Source organism: Tupaia chinensis, unplaced genomic scaffold (assembly GCF_000334495.1).
Source record: "Tupaia chinensis unplaced genomic scaffold, TupChi_1.0 Scaffold144262_1, whole genome shotgun sequence".
Classification (NCBI taxonomy): domain Eukaryota; kingdom Metazoa; phylum Chordata; class Mammalia; order Scandentia; family Tupaiidae; genus Tupaia; species Tupaia belangeri.
The window spans coordinates 1,050,496-1,076,614 of NW_006204120.1; the positions used below are offsets into that span (position 1 = coordinate 1,050,496).

Here is a 26,119-nt window from a genome sequence, read left to right on the forward strand (position 1 = left end):
CTTTCATTCAGCAAACATATATTGAGGACCTATAATGTAGGTTAGGTGTTAGAGAACAAAATTCAAAGTGAATAATAATAGTTCTTCTGTTAAAGAATGTAAAAGTATAGAAGCTGCTTCAGCATGTAGGATTTATTAAAATATAGTGTGAGATAAGCTATGACAACAGAAGGCCTGGGTGATGGGGGAGCCCATAGTGGCACCTGGCCTAGTCAGGGCTGGAGAAAAGGCAGCAATGTGACACACACTGTGGTCTTCAGAGGCTGCACTGGGAGTCTACTAGAAATGCAGATGTTCAGGCCCCAGTCTGACCTACCACTCTGAAATTCTAAGATAGGGCCTAACAATCTGTCTTAAAAAGCTTTTGTTTTGATATTGTTGCTTACTAAAGACGGAGAAGTAGTGCCTTGGAGAAGGTAAGAGTCACAGATATATAATAATTAAATAAGAAAAATACATGCCAAATTAAAATCTGTAAAATAAGAAAGTTGCACAAGATGATCTCTACCATGTCATTTCTAACTACAGTCTATGAAACTTCTGTGCACGTCTTTTTTTGAGAGATTTTTGCTATAAGGTACATGTGCTTGCAAGAGAGACAGAGAGAGACAGAAAGATAGAAAGCAAGAAATCACCCCTAACCACAGTACAATCCCTTCTCCTCTACTCTGGGGATTTTGGGCACATATACACGTGGTTTGAGTTTCAAGCTGCTGGGACCAGGACTTGAACCGTGGTCAACCACATGGAAATCTAGTGCCTTAACCACCACACCACCTGCTGGCCTCTTTGTACACATCCTAAAGGCAACTAAAATTGATATGATTATCTTCAAGATCACCTTGAAGGGATAATACAGAGAAGGAAAGGTTTGCACCTTTCACCTAATCAGCCCCAACAGATTCACAGATCTGTGTGAGGCTGCTGAAATTCCTGTCAACTCAATCACCAGTTGATAGTATTGCACATGTACCCACTGACATAGGCTTACCACTCTTTTAAGTTCTGTAAGGTACATGCGAACTCCCTGCTTTAAGGAACTTATGCCTGAGTTGAGGAGATAAGCCTATCACATCTTGGTTGTTCAAAATGTTTGGAATGTTGATAAATACTTGGAAGACTGGAAAAGATGATCACTGATTTGAACTGATCTTAGGGTAAGGTCCCAATAAAAGAGATCGAGCAGCTAGGATTTGCATTGTAGGCAAAAAGGACAACATGACGGATGGATACAGTTGACTTATCAATAAAAAAATAAATTTCTTAGAAAGTTTAATGAATGGTATGCCTGACCGAATTCAACCTGCTGCCTAAAGTCATTTATTCAAGATAACGGGTCAACAGCTACCCTCAATTGCAGGCCAATGCACATGTCTTAACCAAAGGGACCAATCTGCAATACTGTCATATACAATACACATACATGATCAGCTGTGAGACTTTATGTGTGTGTACACATGTATAGTGAGGGAGGCAGGGAATTCCACCTACACAGGTACTAGGACTTTATCTAGACTGCACTTATAGACTTTCCTTATAGTTTTAAGTTGTCTTTCTCAAAGTTGGCATAGAAAGAAACTATCTGTGCAAATTAGATTCTGCAAGACTCATAAACATAAGTAGCTCATCAGCGTACACTGAGCAGTTTGGAAACCATCCAGACAGAGAAAGCCACTCCATAATCACACAGGGAGGCTGACACAACAATAGAACACTATGATGATGAGCAACACAGCCACGAATCTCCCCTCCAAGGGCAATTTCAAGGCTGGGATGCTGAGACTTCAGAGGGTTTTCTTGGGGGAAAAATTTTTTTTTTAATGGACAGAAATCTGAAAAAAAAAATTGAAGTGCTCATTTTCAGGGTAACCTGTAGAGTTGGGGAGAATGGCTTCCATGTACATGGCTAATGGCTGCCTGCACACATGTTTGCCAGCAGGTACTACCTGGAGAGGGTGATAGGCAAAGGCCTCCTTGGCTCTGACATCTGCATAGCTAAGAACTGCAGGCTCATTTTTGTAGGAAAGTCGTGCTTTCTTTCTCTAAAGAACATAATTTTAAAACGTAACTAAACACATGGATTCTTCTTCTTTGAGGCAACAGCTTTCCCTCCGACTTTAGCTTTTGCTCTGTCTGAATTACAAACACATAGAGGGGATTCACATTGGGGTGTGGTTTGCTAACGTTCTAAAATTGTACAATACTTTACACTAGCATTAAAGTCACTGTGTGAAGTCTGCAACCTTCTTGGGACTTTGATTAAAATTCCACATTCTGGCAATTACAAAGGGTCCCCCTTGGGCCCTGAGGGCAGATGAGGAGGGCAGGTGAAGCTGCACTTGGTGGCCCTGAACTCACATGTGGGGCTGAGTCATTTCCACCTTTAGGCCTTAACAGGGGAGGAATGGTATGGAGAAGGGAGTCTCCAACAAAGCAGGAAAGACTTTGGTGGTTGGAACGATTAGGACATTCTCCATTTTGTTATAAGCAATTTAAAAATATTTATTTTCAAGTCCAACCTTTGCACTTTTTCTTAGAAAACCCATTAATAATTTATTTTTGGACTAATAACCTAGCTCTTTACTTTGAATGTAAGCATCTTAGTTTTGGATCAACTTTTCATTAAGAATGTATATTTGTGCCACCATAAACACACCATTGGTGGAAGCAGGTGTAACTACTCAAGTTAACACTGGGGGGAGGGTTTGCGTGATGGTGAAAACTGTGTCTTGACTGCCTGTCAGGTTGACTTAGAAGACCTGATGGGTCAGAGAGAGCAATGAAACTTAGGAACCTTCCCCTGTCCAAGTTTCTCCCACCCTCTTCCCTGTTTATCTTTTTCCTACCATTGTATCTACTTGTTTTCTTTATTACTTTCTACATATTTCCTTAATGAAAACCACAGTTCAGTGAGTTATGTGCCAACATGATGGATAAGGTCTAGAGATGAATGGTGTATGTAGAAATACACCATTGGCAGCATTCCAGAACCATCCCAGGACAGCTAGAGAGAACCGTTTAGAGAATCTCTGTGGAAGACCAGAGTCAAGGGTGGTGAGTTGAACCAGCACTGGTCCCAGCACTGGTGGGTACATTCACACCTCTCTCCTTACTGGTCTCACATGTGGTTTGGAAACCAAGGGGTGTGAAAATCACCATGGAACATTTAATATTCTAAATAATAAAAATGCCTAGGAAGCCCCATGGCTCCAGAATGACATACTGACTAAAAAGAATGAAGTTTGCCTGGTGGTACATTCTTGCTCTTGGCAGTTTTCAGACCATTAATCCTGGTGCTGTCAAGAGGAACTGAAGGAGCCTGAGAAAAGGAGGTGCCCTCCTCCTGTCTAGGAGGTACTAGAACTCTCACTGCTTCTGTGCACATTGTGGGCTCCTGGTTCTTTTCACAAATGCTACTGAACATTCCTCCTGCTCAGTTTTGATCAGGATGCTAGGCAGTGCTGAGCCATATCTCATGGGAGGCAGGAATACTACGATCGAGGCCTGTAGGTTTATTTGACTTTAAAATATTGCTTGCCTTGAAGTCATGTCTGTATGCTGGTGTATAAATTTTGTGTTAATGATTTAAAGCTTACATGTAACTTGGTCATAATTAGAAATAAAAGCTTAATTTTCTGTTTAAGGTTATAACTCATTTTGTTAACTTTAAATGAATCACTCTTCTCAATGTCATGTATTCTCCTGAGAAGGTAGATAGGACTCATGTGGGTAGTGGTAGCTTGTTTCCATTAGCGTTGGTCTGGGAGTCAAACAGGGCACAGGTTCTGCAATCCCTAGGCCAAGAAGACTATGACAAAGCTCAAAGCACAAGACCCCAAATAACATATCCAAGTATTGGCCTAAGTCATTTATGGATAATAACAATTTGTCTTTCTCTTCAAAAATGCAAATATTCTTGAGCATCATCCCCTCTCCCTGTTGAGGAACTCAGCATCTGGGCTGTGTATTTCACCACTTACCAAGTAGGAACTGAGCTCCAACCTTTTTAAAGTGGTTCTCCCTCTGTCCCTAAATCCCAATCAAGCACAAAAGTTTTCCCTTTTATTTTTTTCTATTGTTTTGGAGAGGTTTTCACTATAGGGCGCATGTGCTCGCCAGACAGACAGAGAGAGAGAGACAGAGAGACAGAAAGTGAGAAATCACCCCCCAGGGGGGATGGCCAGGCTGCAATCCCTTCTCTTTCATTCTCCTATCGGGATCTTGGGCACGCATTCACACGTGCCCGGCGTGAGTTTTAAGCCACCAGGTCCGGGACACGAACCGTGGTCGACTATGTGGGAGTCCAGCGACAGAGCCATTACACTAACTGCTGGTCCCAAGTTTTCCCATTTATAAAGTGCTTACATGGTGGATAGGTTAACCAATATATTATTAAAGAACATTTATCGCATACTATCTGTGACAGCTAAATCATAGTTTAAAGTCTCATAGCAGGGACTGATTAAATAAACTAGAGTACATCTATAGCATGACATATTAGGAAGTCATTAAAAATCATATGAAGAAAATTTATTTAATAACATGAGTAATGCTCATGGTTTATAAAGAAGAAATGCCAGGATGTAAGATTGTTTATATGATATGCTGTTAAGTTTGGTAAAAATGGATATAGGTACATGTAGACAAGGATGGAAGAAATAAAAAGAGATGGAAACACTAACTTCTGGGTAGTGACATTGAATATGGATATTTTGGGACCAGCAGATGGTATAATGATTACATCTCTGGACTCCCACATAGCTGACTGCAGTTTGAGTCCCAGACATAGCGGCTTAAACCTCTCACCAGGTGTGTGTGCATGCGTGTCCAAAATCCCGAGAGGAGATTGGAGGAGAAGGGATTGCAGCATGGCCATTCTCCCAATCACCTTCCAGGGGAGGGGTTGATTTCTCATTTTCTCTCTTTCTGTCTCTCTGGCAAGTGCATGCACACTATAACAAAAATCTCTTAAAAAAATGATCATGCATTTCTTGATATTTTTCTGCATTTCCAAATTCTCCACAGAAAAAGGAAATGGTACTTTTAAGATAAGAGTATTTATATGTATATACATGTATGTATACTGACCCTATAAAAGTAACTGATCTAAACAATTACTTTTGCTTTTACATCAGGTAGTATTATGATAAACTTTTTTTAGGGAGGCATATTTTGTTCTCCAGAAAAACGACGTTTGTTCAGATCTTGGTTTTGCTTCTGGGAGTACCTGTGTCCATGTAGACCATTTCACACAGTGCTTAAATTCCTGTTTCCTTTACCTATTTTTCTCTAACCTGGCCCGGGGGAAAGGAGATACTTCTCTAAACTCAGCTTGTCGGCTTTATTAAACATGTGCTAATCCTGTTATATGTTTCAAATCACCAGTGGCCAAGCAAGTACTACCAATTCCCATCGTTATAAAAAGGACACGGCCTAGCCCTAAGCTCCAGCTGTGGAAATACACTGTCAGTTGGCAGTGAGGTACTGGGGTGTTGACGGGGAAGAAGAGCAGTAACCATGGAGCCAGCGTCTGCTATCTTGACAGCAGTTCCGTCTCTAATCCTTCCTTGGAGCTCAGCGCTTGCTGGCGTGGGGATGTTCCTTCTAGTTATCGACCTTTTCAAGGGTGTGGAGCTAAAGTGTTTATTTATTTATTTTTTCAGATGGAATTATGGGTTTCACAGCAAATGGCAAGGCATTTAGTTAATTCACAGCAGAAAATGTGAACCAGCTGGAAGACGACAGCTGCATGGGGGCAGGGGGTGTCAAGGCTGGGCGCGGGGAGAAAGTGGAAAGAAAGAATCAGCAAAGGACCAGCAGTTAGTGTAATGGCTATGTGACTGGACTCCCACGTAGTCGATTGCGGTTTGTATCCCGGACTCGGTGGCTTAAAACTCACGCCAGGCGCGTGTGCATGCGTGCCCAAGATCCCGAGAGGAGAAGGGATTGCGGTGTGACCATCCCCCCTGGGGGGTGATTTCTCGCTTTCTGTCTCTCTGTCTCTCTCTGTCTGTCTGGCGAGCGCATGTGCCCTATAGCGAAAACCTCTCCCCCCTCCCCCCCGCAAAAAAAAAAACAATCTTAGTATGTGATACTACACTATTGTATCTGTGCCATTTTGATATAAGAAACATGTGTTTTGGGGAGAGATACCCTGTATTCTTCTGCTAATGTTATGTTAGGGAAATGTGACTAGAGGGAAAGCCCAAGTTCTGGGTGTGCTCTCTAACATGTGAACGAGGCAGCATATCACAAGGTAAAGGAAATATTAGTACATCGAAGTCTACTTTCTTCACTTCAGGCATCCACAGACGGGGGTCTATCTTTGCCTAAAAGAAGACCAAGGGGCTACTGCCTTTCCCATTGAAATGTTGGGGTCCTTAAAGCTCTCTATGTATCATGTGCTACTCATTATATCATGCCTCCAGACCTTCTCTAGATACTCTCTGTCCCTGCCTTCTGGAACTACTCAATCTTTCCAGTAAAGATCTTGTCTCCAGAGGGGTGCTGGAAATGCATAAATAACTTACCTCGAGCCCATCATTCCCACCATGATATCAACCTGAAGACAAAGAGTGAGTCTGAATGGAATGAAACATGACAGGGAAGTTGTGGTAAAAGCAGGGCATGAAGACAAGGAGTTAACTCCATGTGGGGCAGGGAACAAGTCTGTATTTGTTCAGACTCATCAGTGGGTACTTGTCAGCGTTATTTGTCCACAGACTCATCAGTGGGTCTCCAGAATCTAGCACAGTGCCTGACATATGCAAGGCTGGAATAAGAACAAAACCTGCATGTACTGACCACATTAGCACTGCATAACAAGGTTCATAGGAAGTTTATGAGATAGGTGTAATTAGTACCTTCATTTTAGAAGTGAAAGAAACAAAACCAGAGGTGCAGGGGTCAGTGTGTAGCTAGGGGTTACTTGTGGCAGGTATAAAAACCAGCCTACTTAGCACCTGGATCTGTTCTCAACTCCTACACTTTGCAGTCTCCCCCAGTGAATATTTGTGGGTTTGCTGAATGGAAAAGAGATGGCTGGCTGTGTTGTGACTCAAACTGAGGGGCACTGTCCAGGGCCAAGGGCAACAGGAGATGAGAAGGAAGGCCATGAGGAGAAAAGAAACAAAGGGGGATGAAGGAGCCATAAAATCTTTGGTCCCACCTTATGGTGTCTGATAGGTATGGTCCTCACTGGGTGGGGCTCATTTCCTGGAAGAGCCCATGGGATGGGGTTGGAGAAGTGCAAATTCTTACAGAGTCCTTTACTATCTTGTCTGCTTCTCTCCTGGTTTAAGATCAGGGGCCCCAGGATTGGCACCGAGTTGTCATGGGAAAAAAGGCTATAGCTTGAGTTGTCTTTTCCCCTTGAGAACACGGTCCCAGTTTTCCATGGAATTTTTCTTTTTCTTTCCTGCTATGTTTAGTACGTCAGCATATCTTCTTATCTTTCCTGCTTCTCTGCCTCAAGGGTGAAAGCCCCATTTAAAACTGGGCACAGGATGCAACACTTGCAGAGTGCCCCCTCCCCCGCCCCCTGTACACACCACAAAAGCTCACCAGAGCTTTCTGCCATGGTGCACTGAATTTGAAGAATGTTCTTCCCACAGTATCTCTTCCATACGATGCTAACATCTTTACTCTGACAGGTTTAAAGACAGCTCTGAGGATTTACTTTCTTGCGAAGGTGACATAAAAAACTGGAAAGTCTTTTTTTTTTTTTTTCTTTTGTGTTTTTGTTTTATCGTTGGGTGGGAAAGGTGTTTCTACTTGACAGTGGTAACCTTCCATGTCACCAATTAAACCTCTTTACAAGTTGAAAATGATTTCTGTAACCTTAGTATATGAACCTGAATCTTGAATCTTAAAAACAGAGCAATATGAGATAGCAGCTTTCTTGTAACAGAAACAAGGACAGGAAGAAAGAAAATTCACGGAAATTTTTTTAGAACAGTTCTATACACTGCAGGCTTAAGTCATCATTTTATTTCACCCTTCCTACTCATTCCTACATTTCTTTCATCCCCACCCCTCCCCTTTCACTTTCTCTCTAAACAGTCACACATGTAAGGGTTCTAGGTGGTGAAACTGTTGAGAGGATTGTCATCAAAAGAGATGCCATGGGGCCAGATGGTAAAAACAGCACTTGTGCAACCAGATCCACATGCCAAGGTCCTCAGTTCATGTCCCTCAGTCTCCTTGTGTATGTCAAATACATGTGTGCCCATAACCCAGTCTGGCCAGGGTTGGGTGGGGTGAATTACAGCATAAGGACATTGTTGGCAGTGCCCACCTCTTTCTCTCTCAGGGAAGAACTAAGTAAACAAATGAAGAGATGAAAGATGAGGACAGATCGTTATTTTTCCTTCTAATTTAAGATTTTGATATCTATTTTTGATATCTGAGAAAACTCATAGTTGTGCTTTCTAGGAAAAAAAAAAAAAACTAGATCTAGAATAACTAAAATCCCGAAGGGAACTAGGATAAAGGCTAGTTTTAAACTTGGACACAACTTAAAAAGTTGGGCCCTCCATGTGTTATTAATATATCCAGTTCCAAGTACAAAGTAAAAACTATTTAAAATCAGCAAGTATGAGCCTGAATTGCACAAGTCCTCTTAGAGAATAAGACCTTGCAGTTGACTTCAGTTTCTGGCCCTCATGACTTTAAATGAGGCTTCTGAAAACTTTTCTCATGGGCATAACCTTGAAGATCTTATGATAAGGGGAGAAGGTTTGGGCATTTTAAGGGTTTGTCTGTTTTAAGACCTCCAGAATGCTAGACAGGTATTGGTCAGATACTGTCAGTACTCAAAAAAAAAATAAAAATAAAAAAAATAAAGAAAAGAAAAGTGTTAATAATGGACCACGAGTTAGATGACTCTTGAGACTAAGGTAGAAGAGTAAATTGCAAGGCTTGATATATCTTTTAAGAGATCCCTTCTGGTCGACTAATGGATACCTAGGACTACAACTGCCACATTAACATTCTGAATGCCAAGCAATTCCAAAAGTCTGATGCTCCTAGCCAGCCTTCTGATACAGCTATAAATACGCAGAGTCCCCCAGAAACAAATATGAGAGAGGTGACCAAGATTTATGGGCATGTTAATTATAGCATAATTTATAATAGAAAAAATGGGAAGTTAAATGCCTAAGAAACAGAGTGTAGTTCAGTTATTTCATATCTATATTACACAGTCATTAAAAATCATGTCTTTGAGGAACATTTGATGACAAGAAAAATACTTAAAATGAGAAGCCAAAATGTTACAAAATGGAAGAGAGAGAGATGGTAGTCATCTGTCCATCTATTTGTCTCCCCTACCCCTGGTCATATACACATACATGTCTGAAAAAAAAACTACAGGAAAATGTTAGTATGTCTCTGAGTAATGAGATACTAAGGTCTTTTCCTTCCTTTTTTAAGTTTCTTTAATTCTTTCATGAGTGAGAGAGATACAGACGGACACATAGAGACCGAGAGAGGCAGCACTCCCCAAAGGGTCTTGACACTGTGTTCTGCCCCCAGCCAGCCCTGGATCTTGGGCATGCACATGACCAGGCTATGTAGGGAGGTCTTTGGACACAAACCTTCCCATTTGGGACGCCTTGCAGAGCATCACATTTGACTGCTGTGTCACCAACTGGGCCCCAGTCTTTATCTCTGTATTTGTGAGCTTTAGACTTACTTTTTTGGGTACTTTTGTAGTAATATATACTGTTTTTTTAAAAGCAATGATCAATTATCATAAGAGTACTCAGTTAAATTTATACCAGTCTACTATATAATTATTATTAATGAATGATAATGTATAAAATTCTTGTGCTCATATATAAATAATTATACTGAAAAAAAATATCTATGTCTCAGTCAGTAGCCTCTGGGCCAGAGGTTTTGAACCTTGTGATCTGCATTGAAATCCATCCTGCCACAGTCGGGCCTGCTATATTAAATACTACTGACGCATGAAGAGGGAACTGATACTTGTTGGGTATGTACTCTAGGCCAGGTGTTTATGTACTCGGTTTCACTTACAAATGAAGAAAGTGAGCTTCAGAAATGTCAAACTACTTGCTTCTATCACATGCCTGTTCTGTGATCAACATGGATTCAAATCCTCTCATTCTGGCTTGAAAACCCGAACTCTTTCCGATCACCTCATGCCTGGTAGAAACTTCAGATGAGAAGCAGATTTTATTCCAGACGTCTAAAAATATCTTGACATAAGCCGTTGTTAAAACTCTTAATGTGTGACCAAACTAAATGATTTTTTTTTCTTACATATACTCTAGTGGAAGTATAGGGAAACTGTCAAAGGGAGACAAAATTACAGACAGAAAAGAGGACAAGTGAGTAATCAATCCACTGGCTGGGAAACTCCTGGCACACTAGGCAGCAGCTGTAAAAATTAGCCCAGCTTTCTGCTTAGCCACGGTGGTAGCCACTAGCAGTGACTGGAAAGGACTCCCAGGGTCTGCCCCTGTATATGTATCTCACTCAACCCTGCCCGAGCTGCTGTTCCTTCTTCCTACTAGGCTGGAACACCCTTTCTTGGCAGTTATTTCTTTGGCTTCGTTACAAAGCCTGCCTCATGGACTCTAGAGCAGTATCCTTATTTTTAAAAGTTTGTTTACTCATTTCTTCCAGGAGTGAGGTATACAGAGAGAGAAACAGAGAGACAGCACCTCCCAAAGGGTCTTAATACTGTGATCTACCCCCAGCCTCAGCCAGTCCTAGATCATGGGCGTATAAGTACCTGGAATGCTCAGGGAGATCCCTGGAGGCAAACCAGGAACCTTCCCATGTGGGTCGGCCTCACAGAGCACTGCCTTTTATCATGGCACCACATCTGACCCTAGAGAGGTGTATTTAAAAGCTGAAACTTCCCTCTAAACAATACAAAAAGCCCAAAGATTATTTTCATTCACTTTTCCATTGAATAATAAATGACTCTTATTATTGATCAAAAAAGGACCTAAACCCTAGATATTATGCCAGGCCTATCTTTATTTATATCGTCTAATTTAATTCAATCAGCAGAAGAGTGTGTAACTAATAATATTTCATGCCACTAAACCTCACAATTACAAAATATTTCCTCATTTATTACCTCATTTGCTCCTCATGATAAGACTTAAGGAAGGAAAGGTAGGAAACATCATCCCTAGTTTACTGACTAGGAAATTGAGGTATGTTGCCACATTGTTTATTCAATTAGATAGTAGTTCCTTGGAAAGCATGGAGGGATTGGCCCTTTGTAGGGTAGGTATGAAAGTTTGGGTTGAGAAGAACATGGTAGCAATGTTTCCTTAGAAATGTTTGAGGGTCTGGATGGAGTGATGAAATATTGTAGTGGGAAGACAAAGTCTACTTCAGTCAGAGTTGCCTATGGAAGGTTCTAGGGGAGAGACTTCCTCCAACTTTCTACTTTATCAATCCTATTTACTCTTCGAAGCCAAACCTACATCCCACCAATCCTGAAAGCCTGATTATCTACCATAAGGAAATCACATGAATAAAATCTTGAGGTTTCATAGGCCTTATTACAATATTATAATAACTTTTTGTACTAGGCTTGGTCATTCTTTTTACAAACAAGGAAAATAAAGCTCAGAGAGGTTAAGTAACTTTCAAACTGACAGTTATTAAGTAGCAAAGTCCAGATTTCAAGCTACATTATATCACAGCTGCCTCATCTTTCTGTACATTTATCATACCTTATTATTGTCATGTATTCCTTAATCCCTTAATTAGGTTATAAGTTCCTTGAGAGCAGGTAAGAAGCCTTATATTTCTTTGTAACCCTTACTCTGACCCTCATAGCACTTAGCAGATCACCATGAACACAGTAGGTCTTCAAAAAGCATTGTATGTTAAATATCTGTTGGCTAGGAACAGTAATTATTAGGAAGGCTTTTTTTGGTACTCTGAATATTAGGCTGTCTGCTGCATGTAATTAAGACAAGAGTGAACATGAAATATATAATTTCTCCTAGCCATAGCTTAATCAGGCATCATTACCATGTCTGATTCTGTGTTATGTGAAAAGAACTGCTTAGTAAGTATTTTCTGTGATAAGGATAATCAAATACATACACATATCAGATCATTTTTTTAAGAACAAAAACAAAACCATGACACATATGGAGAGATAATGACCTCCATGCTATAATATTCTATCTGAGATGAAGAACTTCCAAATAAAAAGAATACTTCTCTACTTTCTGGCAATTGGAGATCCAAGGAACATGAAGAGGAGTCATGGTGCTAACTGGGAACCTTGTACGTTATACTCTGTCAAGAAGATGGACAGACTATGCTACTCTTCTGTGTTACAAACAGAAGAAAGGTGCACCTTTAATGGATGTTCTGGGAGAGAGGTTTGCTAAGAGACCTCTTAAGCATGTCAATCATTGAATTATTACCTTCATCGACAGGCAAACAATAAAATACATATGTGTAATATACAATTGTTACTTTGATGAACCTCATTCTAATTTTCCTCCCAACACATCATTTGATGACAGCTTTGGAATTATAAAGGACTTACACGAATTTGCTCAGGTTATGCTTTTTTGATGGTAAGGATTAGCTCAAGTGTGTATAAACTGACATTTGGTAAAGTAAGCTCACAATGCCTACCTATCCCATGTTAGTGCCAAAACCTATATAATAATTTGATGCTAATGAGAGTCAGGGAATCCGACCTTCTGGATCTCATAAATCAAGTGCCACATCCCCATGCATTAAACCAACATCAACTGAGAAGAGCAAATACCAGGTTGTGGTACCTACATTTGCATCCTCATGGCTGTGGCCATTGGTCTCCACCAATTCCTTGGTACCTTTTAACTGTAAATTTTAAAGAACAACAAAACAAAACAAAACAAAAATGGATAAGCAAGTATGTCTGTTAAGTGTATATCATCTTGTTAACTCTAATTTCTAAGGTTGCATTTTATAAAACTTCCAATGAGGAAAAACAATGGAGCACATAATTCTAATGAGCCTTATTGAAATCAGTTCGAGACCAATATTTTATGAAGCTTGATGGCTGGCAAAAAAAATAAAATGATAATAATAAATGGGGCTTGGTCATTATTTTTTAAATAATAAGATTAGAAAGCAGTTCCATAGGCATAAAATGTATAAAATTGGTTCTTAAGAATAATAAATGATTTCATTTCCTAGTTGGATTGCTATTAATTTAAACCCTGCAGTGTTTGCAAGTTGCCACCAGCTAAATGATTTTATACTAATGATTATTCACGAGTGATGTATTTTCAGTCATCTTAACATGCTGCAATGCTACCATACATGCTTTCCTTAAGATCATCTTTGACTGATATCATTTTTGGAGGCCTATGAGGAGAAGACAGTTTGCTTCTTTCCACAGAGGATGAACTGGAAAGACATCACCTTGGCCACTGAAACATTAGAAAAAAACTAGTTCTCAAATGAGATTTTTGACAGTGAGCATTTGAAAACACTGCCCTCTCTTTGAAGGGCTTAGGCATAATCAGTTACCTGAAGTTTCAGGAAACCTTTAATTGGCATTTAGTCCCACCATGACTCAAAGCAGATACTTAGAGGCAGAGAGCAAAGGAAAAGCATGAGTTGGTCTTGCAGCTGATTGCCCATTTTCCTTCATGACATATTATGCTTAGGAAGTAGTATCTTCTCTATTATCCACATTATGCTTAAATTTAAATTGTTTAAAATTTGAAAGAAAATGTATATACATATATTACCAGTGTTTGATTCAGAATATCAATTCTTTCTTTGTGCATTTTAAAATAAAAATTTCCTTAGTTGCTTTTTGTTTTTGTTTTTGTTTTTGAATCTTAAACCCTCAGCTGAAAAGCCATGCTTTCTCCAAGTCAAAAAAAGGGTTTCACCAAAGGAATAGTGACATGAATAAATCGAGGATGGAGTAGCTGATAATGGATGAAAGGCTCTTCAGCTCATTTCCTGTCACCTCTACTTAAGGGAAAAAAAAAAATCTGCCCACTGCTCTTTAGGGCTATATCATTAATGTTTATACATATAACAAACACAAGGGAGCATGACAATGTATGATATATGATGGATCTTCAAAAAGTTTACAGAAAATGTATACTATGCAAAAATAATGCATTGATTTAAAAAATTTCTTGTACCAAAATTATCTACTGTTTTTATTCCATTTTCTATGAATGTTTTAAGTCACTAATATATGAAAACATAAAGGTGTTATCATAGCAATAAGAATATCACCTTTGGCCAGCATGTGGGCATGGAGGTTGAGGTGCAGGATCCCACATGGCCAACAACACAGTTTGATTCCCAGACCCAGTGACTGGAGAATCACAGTGGGGGGAAAGTATGTGCATGCTCAGTATTCTGAAAAGAGAATGAAAGAGAGGGGACTGCAGTGTGGTCATCCCCCCTGAGGGTAGTTTCTTGCTTTTCCTGTCTGTCTTTCTCTGGTGAGTGCACACACCTTTTAGCAAAACAAAACAAAAAATACCTATCGCCATAGGAAAAAAAGGACTTACTGAAAAAAAAGCAAATATCAGCAGATGGCATATGGCTAAGTCACTGGACTCCCAAGTAGTGGTTTGAGTCTTGGACTCAGTGGCTTAAACTCATGCTGGGCACGTGTGCGTGTGTGCCCAAGTTCCCAAGAGGAGAATGGAGAAGGGACTGCGGTGTGGCCATCCCCCCAGGGGTGATTTCTCACTTTCTCTCTGTCTCTCTTTCTGGTGAGGACATGCACCCTATAGCAAAAACCTCTCAAAAACAAACAAACAAAAAAACCCCAAATAATCCCTATCTTTTCTAGTTTAAGGTTTCTTATGGTAGATGTTCCTCATCCTCTTCCTCTTCGTCAGTCCCCTCTGCTCATTGTAGCCTAGGTTCCATAACTTGTGTTGCCATAGTTAAAGTGAAGTTAGCTCAGAATAAGGTTTTATTCTTTTTCAGGAGAAGTGAAGTACTATTTTGCTAAAGTCCTTTCCACTTCCACACATTTACCAGCAGATATATGCTGATTGTTTTTCTCTCTTTTAGATAAATTCCATTCTTGCTACTCCGTGGTATCCTCTAACTCTGCCCTCTCTTTAATGCTACTTATTTATTGCCATTCTACTTCCCGTCTACTGCTACCATTCACTGGGCTACTCTCTGCTGCTGGAATGACCACTGGAAACTGCCCTCCAGCAGCATGTCCCTCTTCTTATAGCAGAAGCTCCAGGCCAGTTGCTTTGCCCTCACCAGCCTGTTCCCTGCTCTTCTCCACTTCAGCTGCTATGCTCGCTCAGATAGGGCTGAACACTTATCTGAAAAGACCTGAGTTTGTGAAAAAGTTATACAATCATAAAGTTGATGAAAGGCATGAATCAGTGGAGCCTGGAGAGGACTAGAGAAGTTGCCCATAACAAACAGATGAGTCTTGGAAATGGTCTGACTTTCCTTGCCTCCAAGGGAATGACCCAGCCTTCCCTGAAGAGCTTAGGGAACCCTACCTTTCCGGGAGGGTTAGAGAATGATTTTTCCTTCCCTGGAGTGAGTAGGACCTAATGGTGGGATGAGTCTGCCCTCAAGACCGATTTTTTCTCATCTGGATTCCCACAAATGGCAGCTACTTTTGTATAGCAAAATTCCAAGTCTTCCATTTATTTAGGCCATATCTATACAGGCACTGAAAAATGTTTATGCATGTAGTTTCTCCATACAAATCCAAGAAAAGCCTCATAATGCAATGCTCATGGAGCTGAGAGGTGTGTTTTCCAGAGTATGTCTGTGGTGAGTGAGTGGAAGCAGGGAGATGGAAGGAATGTGTATACTGCAGGCCTCCCTCTGCAAGGATGCCTAAGGGTAGCAGGGAGAGGCTCTTAGGCAAACAGCTTGTAGGGGCAATAGCACCCAAACACATTGGGCTGTTGGGAATCACTTGTCCCCTTATACTTAGGAATTCTTGCTGCCTTTGCTTGAAAAAAGCTACCCTATTTAAATTAATTCTACGGATTTAAAAATGCTTCCCTTTCAGTCATGTTTTATAGGCCTTTAATGATTTTAGTTGTTCTGAATCCTCTTCACATTCTCTTTGTTTTTCCTTGCAAAGTAATGGAGAGTGAAGTATGATGTTTCACCAGTGCCTGTGCTTTTTCTCTTTAAAAATGCATGCCGTAGTAAGAATATATCGACGCTTCTCGCAAAATTCAGGATCTATTTTTACAACTGAAGTTTGGACTTCAAATGAAAATAAAGGACTTGATCATTTAAAGAAAAAGAGAAATTCACCCCTCCCCACTCTATTGAAAGCTGTCTAAAAGAAAAATACCAGGGAAAAGAGAGAAAAGAAAACAATAAAAATGCAAAGCTATTTCCATTTTGTCATAAGCAAATTTGGGCCAAATAAGTTTTGCTAAGAGTCTTTTAGTAATAAAAATATGGAGAGAACAGTGAGTTCAGGTCTCCTAGACAGCAGGTTGTTGTGAATTTGACCAACCAGATTTTTCATTTCAATCTAATTTGTCTGAAATCATACAGACTTGTCCTTGGTAAAAGTTACTGAAACAATATTAATCATATAAAGATAATTACTAATTTTACTAATCATTTTCATCCAAAGGTATGAAAGTGTATAAACTATCTAACATCTTTAATTTCCCTTCACAAATCAATTGTACTTTTAGTGGAAAATAACTAAAAATATATTTTCTTGAACCCAAATTATTCAGAAAATAAAAATCCCTTGTAAAGTGACTGAGTCACAGATAGCTAGGTCATACTCTCCCTACTTTCTAAAATATCACCTTTACATGTATTTATATATAACCTTCTCGTAAACCATTAAGTTGAATGGAAAATTTAGAACAGCCTACGTTGGATTACCCATGAAGGGTTACTAGAGTTACTATATGGGATTTCTCTCCCTCCTAATTACTATTCATTTCACTGCTGGCAGTAAGTGAAGGCCAGAAATAGGAAAGCATTTCAAGAGCTCTCTGGGCTCCTCCCATGTAGACAGCGAGCTTAGATTTTACTCTGCTGCCTGCTGAGTGATCCATCTTACCCTGCTGTAAGACAATACTTTCCATTCCACTTGTCAATGTCAGGTTACACTTTCATATCAAAGAAAACCAGAATGAAACAATCAGATTTACAAACTCCATATAGAAGTGCTGCTGCTCTCCATGGTTAGATAAATACCCTGATGCACAAGGAAGATATTTTTTTAATGTTGCCATGAATCAGTCCTTCTAGTTCTCATCTGCGGGCCTGCCACGAGTTATGCTAAACTCATTTTCCTCACAATTAGACTTAAGAGGACACTAGCTGCTGCCTTTGAAATATATCTGCACTGCCAATATTTTAAAACTTTCTCCAACTTCATTTGTCTTCTAGGAGAAACTTCCACACAACGCTGGAGGGAGTGGGTCATCAAAACAGGGACAGGAGTGAGGACAGTGATGCTGGGAATGAGATTACAAATTCCATATAGCAAAGCTGCTAGGAAGTTGGACAGGGTTCTGGCTAATTATGCTGCAGATTACCTTCAGCGGTGTTTGCGTGGGTGACACACAAGAGATTGTGTGCATTGGGGCGTTTGAACTGCTTCTTAAATCAGAGCCGTCTCATTCACTTACTTGTTCCTGGAGGACTTTTAGTAATGCTTGTGTGTGTGACTGTTCTCCCTGTGCTTGTTCCAGTTCTGACTTTTTGTTGTTTAACTCCTCTTGGATGGTTAGCAATTGCTGGAAAATTAAAGGATATTTACCATAAATAAAATTAGAGGCCAGGTAATAGATTCAAAACACCCATTCAAAACCATGAGGGAAAGATGTTTATACTTCTTTAAGCTTAGTCCAGACTTACTTGACTGTGTGTGTGTGTGTGTGTGTGTGTGAGAAAGAGAGACAGAGAGAGAGAGATCCCCGCTTAGTGTATGTAGTGTCCAGTTTTGACCTACTATTAGGCTTCTTTGATATCGATGTACAAGATCTGTCTGACTATTCACGAAGGCATCATTATATTTCTTTGAACAAATGCGTATTTGTAAAAATATGTAGACAAGTGTTAATAAGCAACATATTTATAGGTGAAGAGATTAAAGGGTGAAATATACAATTAGTCAGCTTGTCCAATATTCCTTCATTTTACATACTAGAGTAAAGCTAGCTTTGTAGTAGCTCTGTGAAGCTACTTCGCCGTGTGGCTGGGACCACAAAAGATCCTCTGACTGACTCTGTTATGACGGTGATGTTTTATTAGATCAGCAGGACTGAAGTCCAAACTGCAATCAATATATCAGCTGAGAAAACTGCTGATATAAGCTGTCAAAACACTAAGCTATGGCCTACACTGCTATTTTTAAGCAGGGCCACTGAGGGGATTTTTGTAAGCCTGGAGTTTCCCTTGCCCCAGCAACTGTAACTCATGTGGAGGCTTACCTCCTCTGCCAAGAATGCTGCGTACTAATTCTTTGAGACATGGTTATATGTTAATATATACATAGGCTGGAGAATACATTCAGAAACAGCTATGTGGGTTCAGAGCTTCTTGACAGCAAAGGATTAGTTTAAAGACACAGAAGTGCATTTCTCCTGCTGCCAGGCATACCAAATGCTGCACTTACAATGTGGAAGTATGAGTGTGTGAGTGTGCTCCTGCCATGAAGCGACTTGTCTTCAACAGCCAGGCTACTTCTTCAGGGCCTTGCCAAACTGGCTACGGAGCTGCTTGGCCAATTCTTAACTATAAAGCCTGAGGAAACACTGGCACTGGGCTTCTCATGCTTAAACTCACCAACTGGAAGGATTAAATTAAAGCTACAAAACTAATGATTTTGGGGTCTTGGGGGTTTGGAACTACTCAGAAAAACACACTATGCCTTCTCTTGGGCTTGCGTGTGCTGTTCCCTATTCTGGCACTGGGCACAAATTTAAGACTCTACCTTGGTCCTGTTTCCCTTGCAATTTTCTAAAATCTCGGTGCCTCCCACTTCACTGCCTACCCCTAGCATAATCACATGTGAGGTAATGCACGCATCCCACATTGGCTCCCTAAACGGTCTGTGTGATTTAATTATGCATCAATTGATTAAAGGACAGAAACCAGGGAGTACATGTTGTACTTTGGCCCAGGGACAAGTACCTAAAATGACTGTGCTTGAACAGTGGGGAATGATCCTGTTCTTTCATTCTCATTCATGGCTGGCCGCAGAAGAGTTCCAAGGAGATCTAATGCTCTTAATTATGATGCCAAGTGAATTTTCATTTCATTAAATTATTTTAAATCCAGTCCTTAAACCTCCTTTTAAAATGAGCCAAATGAAGGATAAGAAATTGTCTTCTAAGGTAGGTTGCTTATGTTCAATCACTGCAGCATTGGAGGTAGCAAAATTGAGAAACAATCCATGTTTGACTACACTAGCAACCATGTATCTGGGACTAGCAGATGGCATAATGGTTACATTGCTGGACTCCCACATAGTTGCCGGCAGTTAAAGTCTCAAACCCAGTGACTTAAAACTTGTGCCAGGCTCGGGAACCAGCAGTTAGCGTAATGGCTATGTCGCTGGACTCCCACGTAGTCGACCGTGGTTCGCGTCCCGGACCAGGTGGCTTAAAACTCACGCCGGGTGCGTGTGCGTGCGTGCCCAAGATCCTGAAAGGAGAATGGAGGAGAAGGGATTGCGGCGTGACCATTCTCCCTGGGGGGTGATTTCTCGCTTTCTGTCTCTATGTCTCTCTCTGTCTGTCTGGCGAGCGCATGCGTCCTATAGCGAAAACCTCACCCCCCAAAAAAAACTAAAAAAAAAAAAAACCCCCCCCAAAAACCCAAAAACTTGTGCCAGGCTCATGTCTCTGTGTGTTTAAGATCCTGAGAGGAGAATGAAGAGATTGCGGCATGGCCATCCCTCCTAGGGGGTGGTTTCTTGCTTTCTGTCTGTCTGCAGTGAGCACATGTGGCCTATAGCAAAAATTTCTCAGAAAAAAAAAAGCGCGCAATGGTGCATCTGTACAACAGGATAATATACAGCACCTGTAGTGATACAAGTGAAGACAGCACTGTGTGAGGTTGAGGCCTAGGTTCACGTCCCAGACCAATGTGACCATGCCAAGTGTGGCTGTATGTGCCTATGAGCCCAGCTAAATAGGAGGCTGGGGGAGACAATCATGACTGGGGAGACTCTGTCAAACATACTGCTCTCTCTCCTTCCTATCATGACTCACACACTCAAGGAGAAGGAAAAGGAGAAGTGGCAACTGTACAAATGTCTCTGGACATAGAAAACCCTCATAATGCATTGCTTAGCAAAACAAATAAAAGTTCAGATTACAAAAATATCTCATTTAATTTTGCAGCACACTCACAGAAATGGATTTGGATATTGTCTCTGGGTAAGTGGATCTATGAATCTTTTTGTTTGTTTTGTTTGTTGATTTTCTATTATACTGGTAGCTACCACACAGTGCTTTAGCAGTGAGAAAAAAAAAATCAAATGAACACAAGTTGGGGAAGGATAAAGAAGAAACATTACTTGAACACCACTCACACCCTGTGAATAAATAAGAAGGGGGAGTCCCTTGGAATCACCCATTTCATCTACACATTTACATCTTTTCATTTTATTAAAACAGGCATACATATACTCTTCCCTTGTCCTCATTTCCATACAAGTTTCTATTTTATCTCATTCTTCCTTAGACTCATACTTGTTAAATAAAATCTTTCTCATCATCACTCCCTTTTCTTCTTGTATATAGACAATCACTGTAATGGTTTAGTGTCTATATTTTTATTCAAAGGCATTTTTCACACACAGTCATTTGTTTATATTTTTATGTGACGTCTCATATTTTATTGCTTACCATATATATTTTTATTGTTTATATATATACATTTATATTATATAGTAAACATATATGCTACATATGTTTACTATATAATATACATATATATTAGTTTTGCTATTAGGGTGTGTGCACTCACTGAATACACACACACACACACACACACACACACATGCATAGCAGGGAGAGAGAGAGAGTGAGAAATTTCCCCCGGGGGGATGACTGTGCTGTAATCCCTTCTCCTCCACTCCCTTATCAGGATTTTGGAAACTCAAGCACATGTGCCCAGTATGGTTTTCAAGCTACTGGGTCTGGGGCTGGAATTGTGCAGTTGGCCATGTGGGATCCAACCATCTTAACCTCCATACCACCTGCTCGCCCAGTTTATGATGCTTTTAATAAGCATTATATCTTTAAGATCCATCCATGTTAGTATTTTATGTATCTAATCTTTGGACTGTGATGACTGTATAATATCTATGGAGTACATCCACTCTCCTAGTGAAGGCCACTCAGATTATCTCCAGTTGTCCCCACTCTGCGAGCCATAACAGAACACGTAGCTCATGTTCCTCCCTATGGGAGGATTTCGCTGGTGTGAGACTCTAACAGTGACATTGGGTCATAGGGTTTGCCTGACGAGTTAATTTGCTGAAGTTGCTTGGCAAGGTGGCCGTACCAGCCTACTGACCCACCAGGGATATATTAGAGCTGCTGTGCCCACATCCACACTAAAAGCATTCAGAATTTTAATTTTTGCCAGTCTCATATACTATAAAAAAGAATATAAAGATTCTTCATCTTTTAAATTTGTTGTACTTTCACGATTGCCTATGATTTTAAACATCTCATGATATGTTTACTAGTTGTGGTGGTTATTTACACTTGTTAACAAAACAGGGCAGTGGTTTTTAATCCTTGCTGCCCATTAATGTTATCTGTTAACATATAAAAAATACTAATTTCTTGGCAGAAAGTAGTATTAGCTACTGGGTAGCTCAGAATATCTAGTGATGGGGTACAAACATCAATATTTTTTTGAAACTTCACAGGTAATTCTAATGTGTAACCGAGGATAAAAACTACCACCTCCTTCAATGTTTATTTAATCTTCAGTCTACTACTATGTGACTTCAGTCCTTGGAACCCTATCAGACTTGTTTTCACCGATGTCACCAATGGTTTTCTAATTGCTGTGCAATATGCCAGGTGCTTTTCCTGTTCCTCTTCAGGCGACTGTATTCATGCTCATGACGTTCATGACATATCTTGTGTGCCAATATTTTACAGAGCAGGTACTCTTACTACCCACCAGACTTTCAACTTACTGTGTTTCAAACTGAGCCTACTCGTACCACTCTCCCCACTCACCATGAACACGTGAACTTCTTCCTCTGGTATCCAGAGCTAAAACCTCAACGCCAACATTGGCCCTTTCATCATTCTTGTAACCTCTTTGCCCATTCTATGATATTTTATCTAACGTTGTTGTCAAAATTAAAGCTACCATCTCCTCTGGACATGCTTCCTCTGCCTTACACTACTGAAAGAGTTGACCACCCAAGAATCAAAATTTTCCCATCCTTAAAAATACTGGTAGGGCCCCAATCCTTCGAGGTAAAATCTAATCCACTGAACTTCTCATCCTTTACCAGGCTTGCTAGGCTTCGACAAGCTTACTACTCAGTATTCTGCCTGGGAGATTCCTAATCACCTTTCTTTTCTTTCTTTCTTGATGGTGTTCAAATCAATTAATTATTTCATTTCTTCATAGAATGAGAGAGACTGAGAGACAGACTGCACCCTTTTTAGGTCTTGATGCCACAATCCACCTTGAGCTTGAGCCAGCTTTGGGTCATAGGCACACACACACTAGGAGCACACAGGGAGGCCTCAGGACTTTGCAGATTGTTTTATTGCTGTGTCACTGTCCAGTTTCCACTACTCTTTACAGTCCAGTTCATATGTTGCTTCAGGCCAACAGTCACATGATGTCTTTAGCAATTGAAAAGAGCCCCATCCTGGGGCCAACAGGTGGCACGGTAGTTAAGGCACTAGACTTCCACGTAGTAGGCCCTGGTTGGAGTCCTGGACCCAGATGCTTGAAAATCATGCCAAGTGTGTGTGCATGATTTGTCCAAAATCCCAAGAGGAGAATGGAGAAGAGACAGCAGGGTGGCCATCCCACCCTGCGTCCACCCCGGGATGATTTCTCACTTTCCCTCTCTCTGTGTCTCTCCAGTGAGTGCATGCACCCTATAGCAAAAATCTACAAACAAGAGAAGAAAAGGTAGACACAACTCTACCCCAGGGCACATGGCTGGGCATCTTGATTTTACTCCCAATTGCCTCTTTGACCCAGTGCCCTGGTGCAGGGAAGAACCTATACAATTCTATGCAGTATCCTTCAATTCTTACTCAATAAAGATGGCTTCTAATTACCCAGGAAAATTTAGTTCACTTATCTTTTATGTTCCCCACACAGTTCATTTGTTATATCACACTTCCTATCTATTTCTCCAATCAGACTACATCTATTAATAACAGGGTTAATGATTACATTATCTCCAACATATAGTAGGTAGTGAATTAAAGGAATGAATAAATGTTTGCTCTTGTTTCCCCATTTTTATGGGATTAAACCATTATACCAAAAACAAAACAAAACAAAACCCACCAAATAGACAAACAAAACTACCTAAAGATTATTACTGGGTAATTTATAGTTCTAAACATATGGCTACATAAAACTTTCAAAGGAAAATAGCAATTTTGTTTAAGACATTTTGATTCATTACTTGGCAGTTCCAGACATCCTCCTTAATCTGAAAAGGAATATTTCTTAAAGGCTAAGGAAATACAATCAATGGATTTATAATTATGTAATTTATTCTCTATGTCCCATCTAAAAAATGATAAAATTACCACTGGTGGAAAAATAAAAATCCCTAGAGTGTTTTCTGCATTTTAAATAATTAATGGTTTCTTTTGTTTATAAAGTACAAACTCATAAATCTAATATTTATGTATTCAAACAGTGGTGGTTCAAAACTGCTATTCTTCATTTGACTAGATGCCCTATAAAAACAGAGATAGTTTACAACTAGGTAATTTTAGTCAGTCTTTCTGGTCCTTTTCACTTGAAATTTATGAGGCTGTGTAATATTCTTTCTAGTTTAAATTTTTAAGTACCAAAGTGCCTCTATTACAGAAGTTCACAAGCAGCAATAACCTAATCGGAAGGGTCTCTTGGTTGGACTGGCTTACTACAGCCTAATTTTAATTTAACATTTGAGACTGTGGCATTAAACAGATGTACTATTACATTCTTTGGTGGTTACAATCGACCATGTTCCAATTAGACAATTATCCGTATGTCAATCAAGTGGAAACACAATAAGCAGGTAAATAAATGCCACACCTGACACATCTTGATATTTCCAGGCCAATGATTTAATAGGATCATTTTTAATGCTCTTTGGGGATGTAGACTTCAGTGTGTAATGGGTCTTTCTTTCTGACAAATTCAAAGAGCATTACAAATGTTATTAGGAGCCCCAGAATAAGTGAGGTCACATTTCCATTTTCACAGACGGGAGAATTGTAGGCATACAGAGGTTAAGTCATGTACGCAAAGTCACACTGTCAGGGAGAGACCTACCACTTGCACAGTTCAATTTTCCTGCCTTAGTCTGTGATTTCTACCCTGGCAACCACTGTGCTGTCAGTTTGAAATGGAAATCAGGACATGTCAAACTTAAAATCCATCCAGTGATGCTGTCTACCTGGGCATTCATCATTCCTACTTATGAGCTAACCTGTTGGAGATGTGGTTTTGTGTATACTTCCTTAAGCAATATGGTAAATTTTTTTCTTGGAAAACTGTAATCTTTCCTTATCCTTATTTCTTAACTTTTATAATTTTGTTACTAGGATGAAGTTTGTTTATTTTTTTTAATACAGTTAACACATTATATAAATTTAGATTCCATGAACGTCAGTCACAGTGCAAATAATCTGTATGGAATACACCAGCAATGTTTCATCATAAGCTGACACTCAACAGAATTGTGTTAATTCATGAATCTTGGTCAAAACGGTGGATCGCTGAGGGTTCGAGGTTGGCACAAAATAGTGAGAACCCTTAAGAACAATGACTTTGTGTTTCCCATGTTGGTGTAGAAGTATGTAACCTTCTAAATTTAGGTTGGGGGTAGGTCAGGTCACAATAATTGCTTGAGGATGGCTTACAATACTCTAATAATGCTACAATCAGTATAGGTTCCTTAGAAATCCAGGAGATTTTTAGGGATCAGGAGAATGGACTCAGGATGTGCATTTTGAATCACTACTTGTTTCATTTATTGGAAATGAGCCACTGAATATTCATGATAAAATCCTGGAAATATGGGAACCCACAGAGTGTCAGCAATTTAAATTCAATATGTTTTGTTCTTATGTATTTATTTATGCATCTATGCATGTAGACCAGATGTTAAGACTATTGGGATAGTTGCATCCTAAAGGGTATATGCACTGGTCAGAGGGAGACAGAGACACAAAGAGAGAACAAAGCCTCTCTCATGAAGAATGGTCATGCTACAATCACTTCTCTTCCTTTCCTCCCTCCTTTTGGGATTTTGAGCATGCACACACATGCACCCGGCCTATCTCTCAAGCTGCTGGGTCAGGGACTTAGCCACACAGTCAGTCATGTAAGACCCAGCCGCCTTAACCAGTAGACCATGGAGTAGCCTATATCTTGCTCTTTTGGTTCAGTTTTAATGACTGCTATTCCATCTCTATAACTTTGCTACAAATCAGATGCCCTACTTAAAGGATTTGCTTTAAAGACTAGTAGGATATCATGTAAAGAAATGAGGCCCAGGGACTTCCAGAGAGAATTTCTACCAAGGCTATGGTGGGTATGACTTTCCGGATGAATCACCTCAGCAGTATTTTTGAACATCAGGCCTACATGGCTGTGCATAGCCAGCCTCATCCTGTTTGTACACCTTGTCTCCAACCTGCTTTCTCTGTTTCTGCCTACATCTACGGCCACCTATGGCCAGCTCTACCAAATCCTTGTCCTGTTACACCATCTGAGATGGGAAGAAACATTCTATAATCCCTTCTTCGTTGGTGAGATCCTGTCACCCACACACACAGCTTACAGCTTTATGCCTCCAAGTACTCTCTAGGTGCTCTACCTCTCCCTACCCCCATGCTGTTTTTTTTTTTTTTTTTGAAGAGGTTTTTGCTATAGGGCA

The 26,119-nt window shown here is 40.1% G+C and overlaps 1 protein-coding gene across 8 annotated transcripts in view; it reads right to left on the minus strand.

Annotated features, from left to right (window-relative positions):
• Window positions 1–26,119, minus strand: part of ENOX1 (ecto-NOX disulfide-thiol exchanger 1) — a 548,245-nt gene that overhangs the window by 42,993 nt on the left and 479,133 nt on the right. For 7 of the 8 annotated variants that reach the window (XM_027767431.1, XM_027767428.1, XM_027767429.1 and 4 more), the window contains 2 exons: window positions 17,640–17,747; window positions 12,802–12,858 (listed from right to left, as the gene is read on the minus strand). In XM_027767431.1, the coding sequence (XP_027623232.1) occupies window positions 12,802–12,858; window positions 17,640–17,747 (165 nt within the window). The remainder of the gene's footprint in view (window positions 1–12,801; window positions 12,859–17,639; window positions 17,748–26,119) is intronic. The other variant, XM_027767432.1, reaches the window with a different exon arrangement.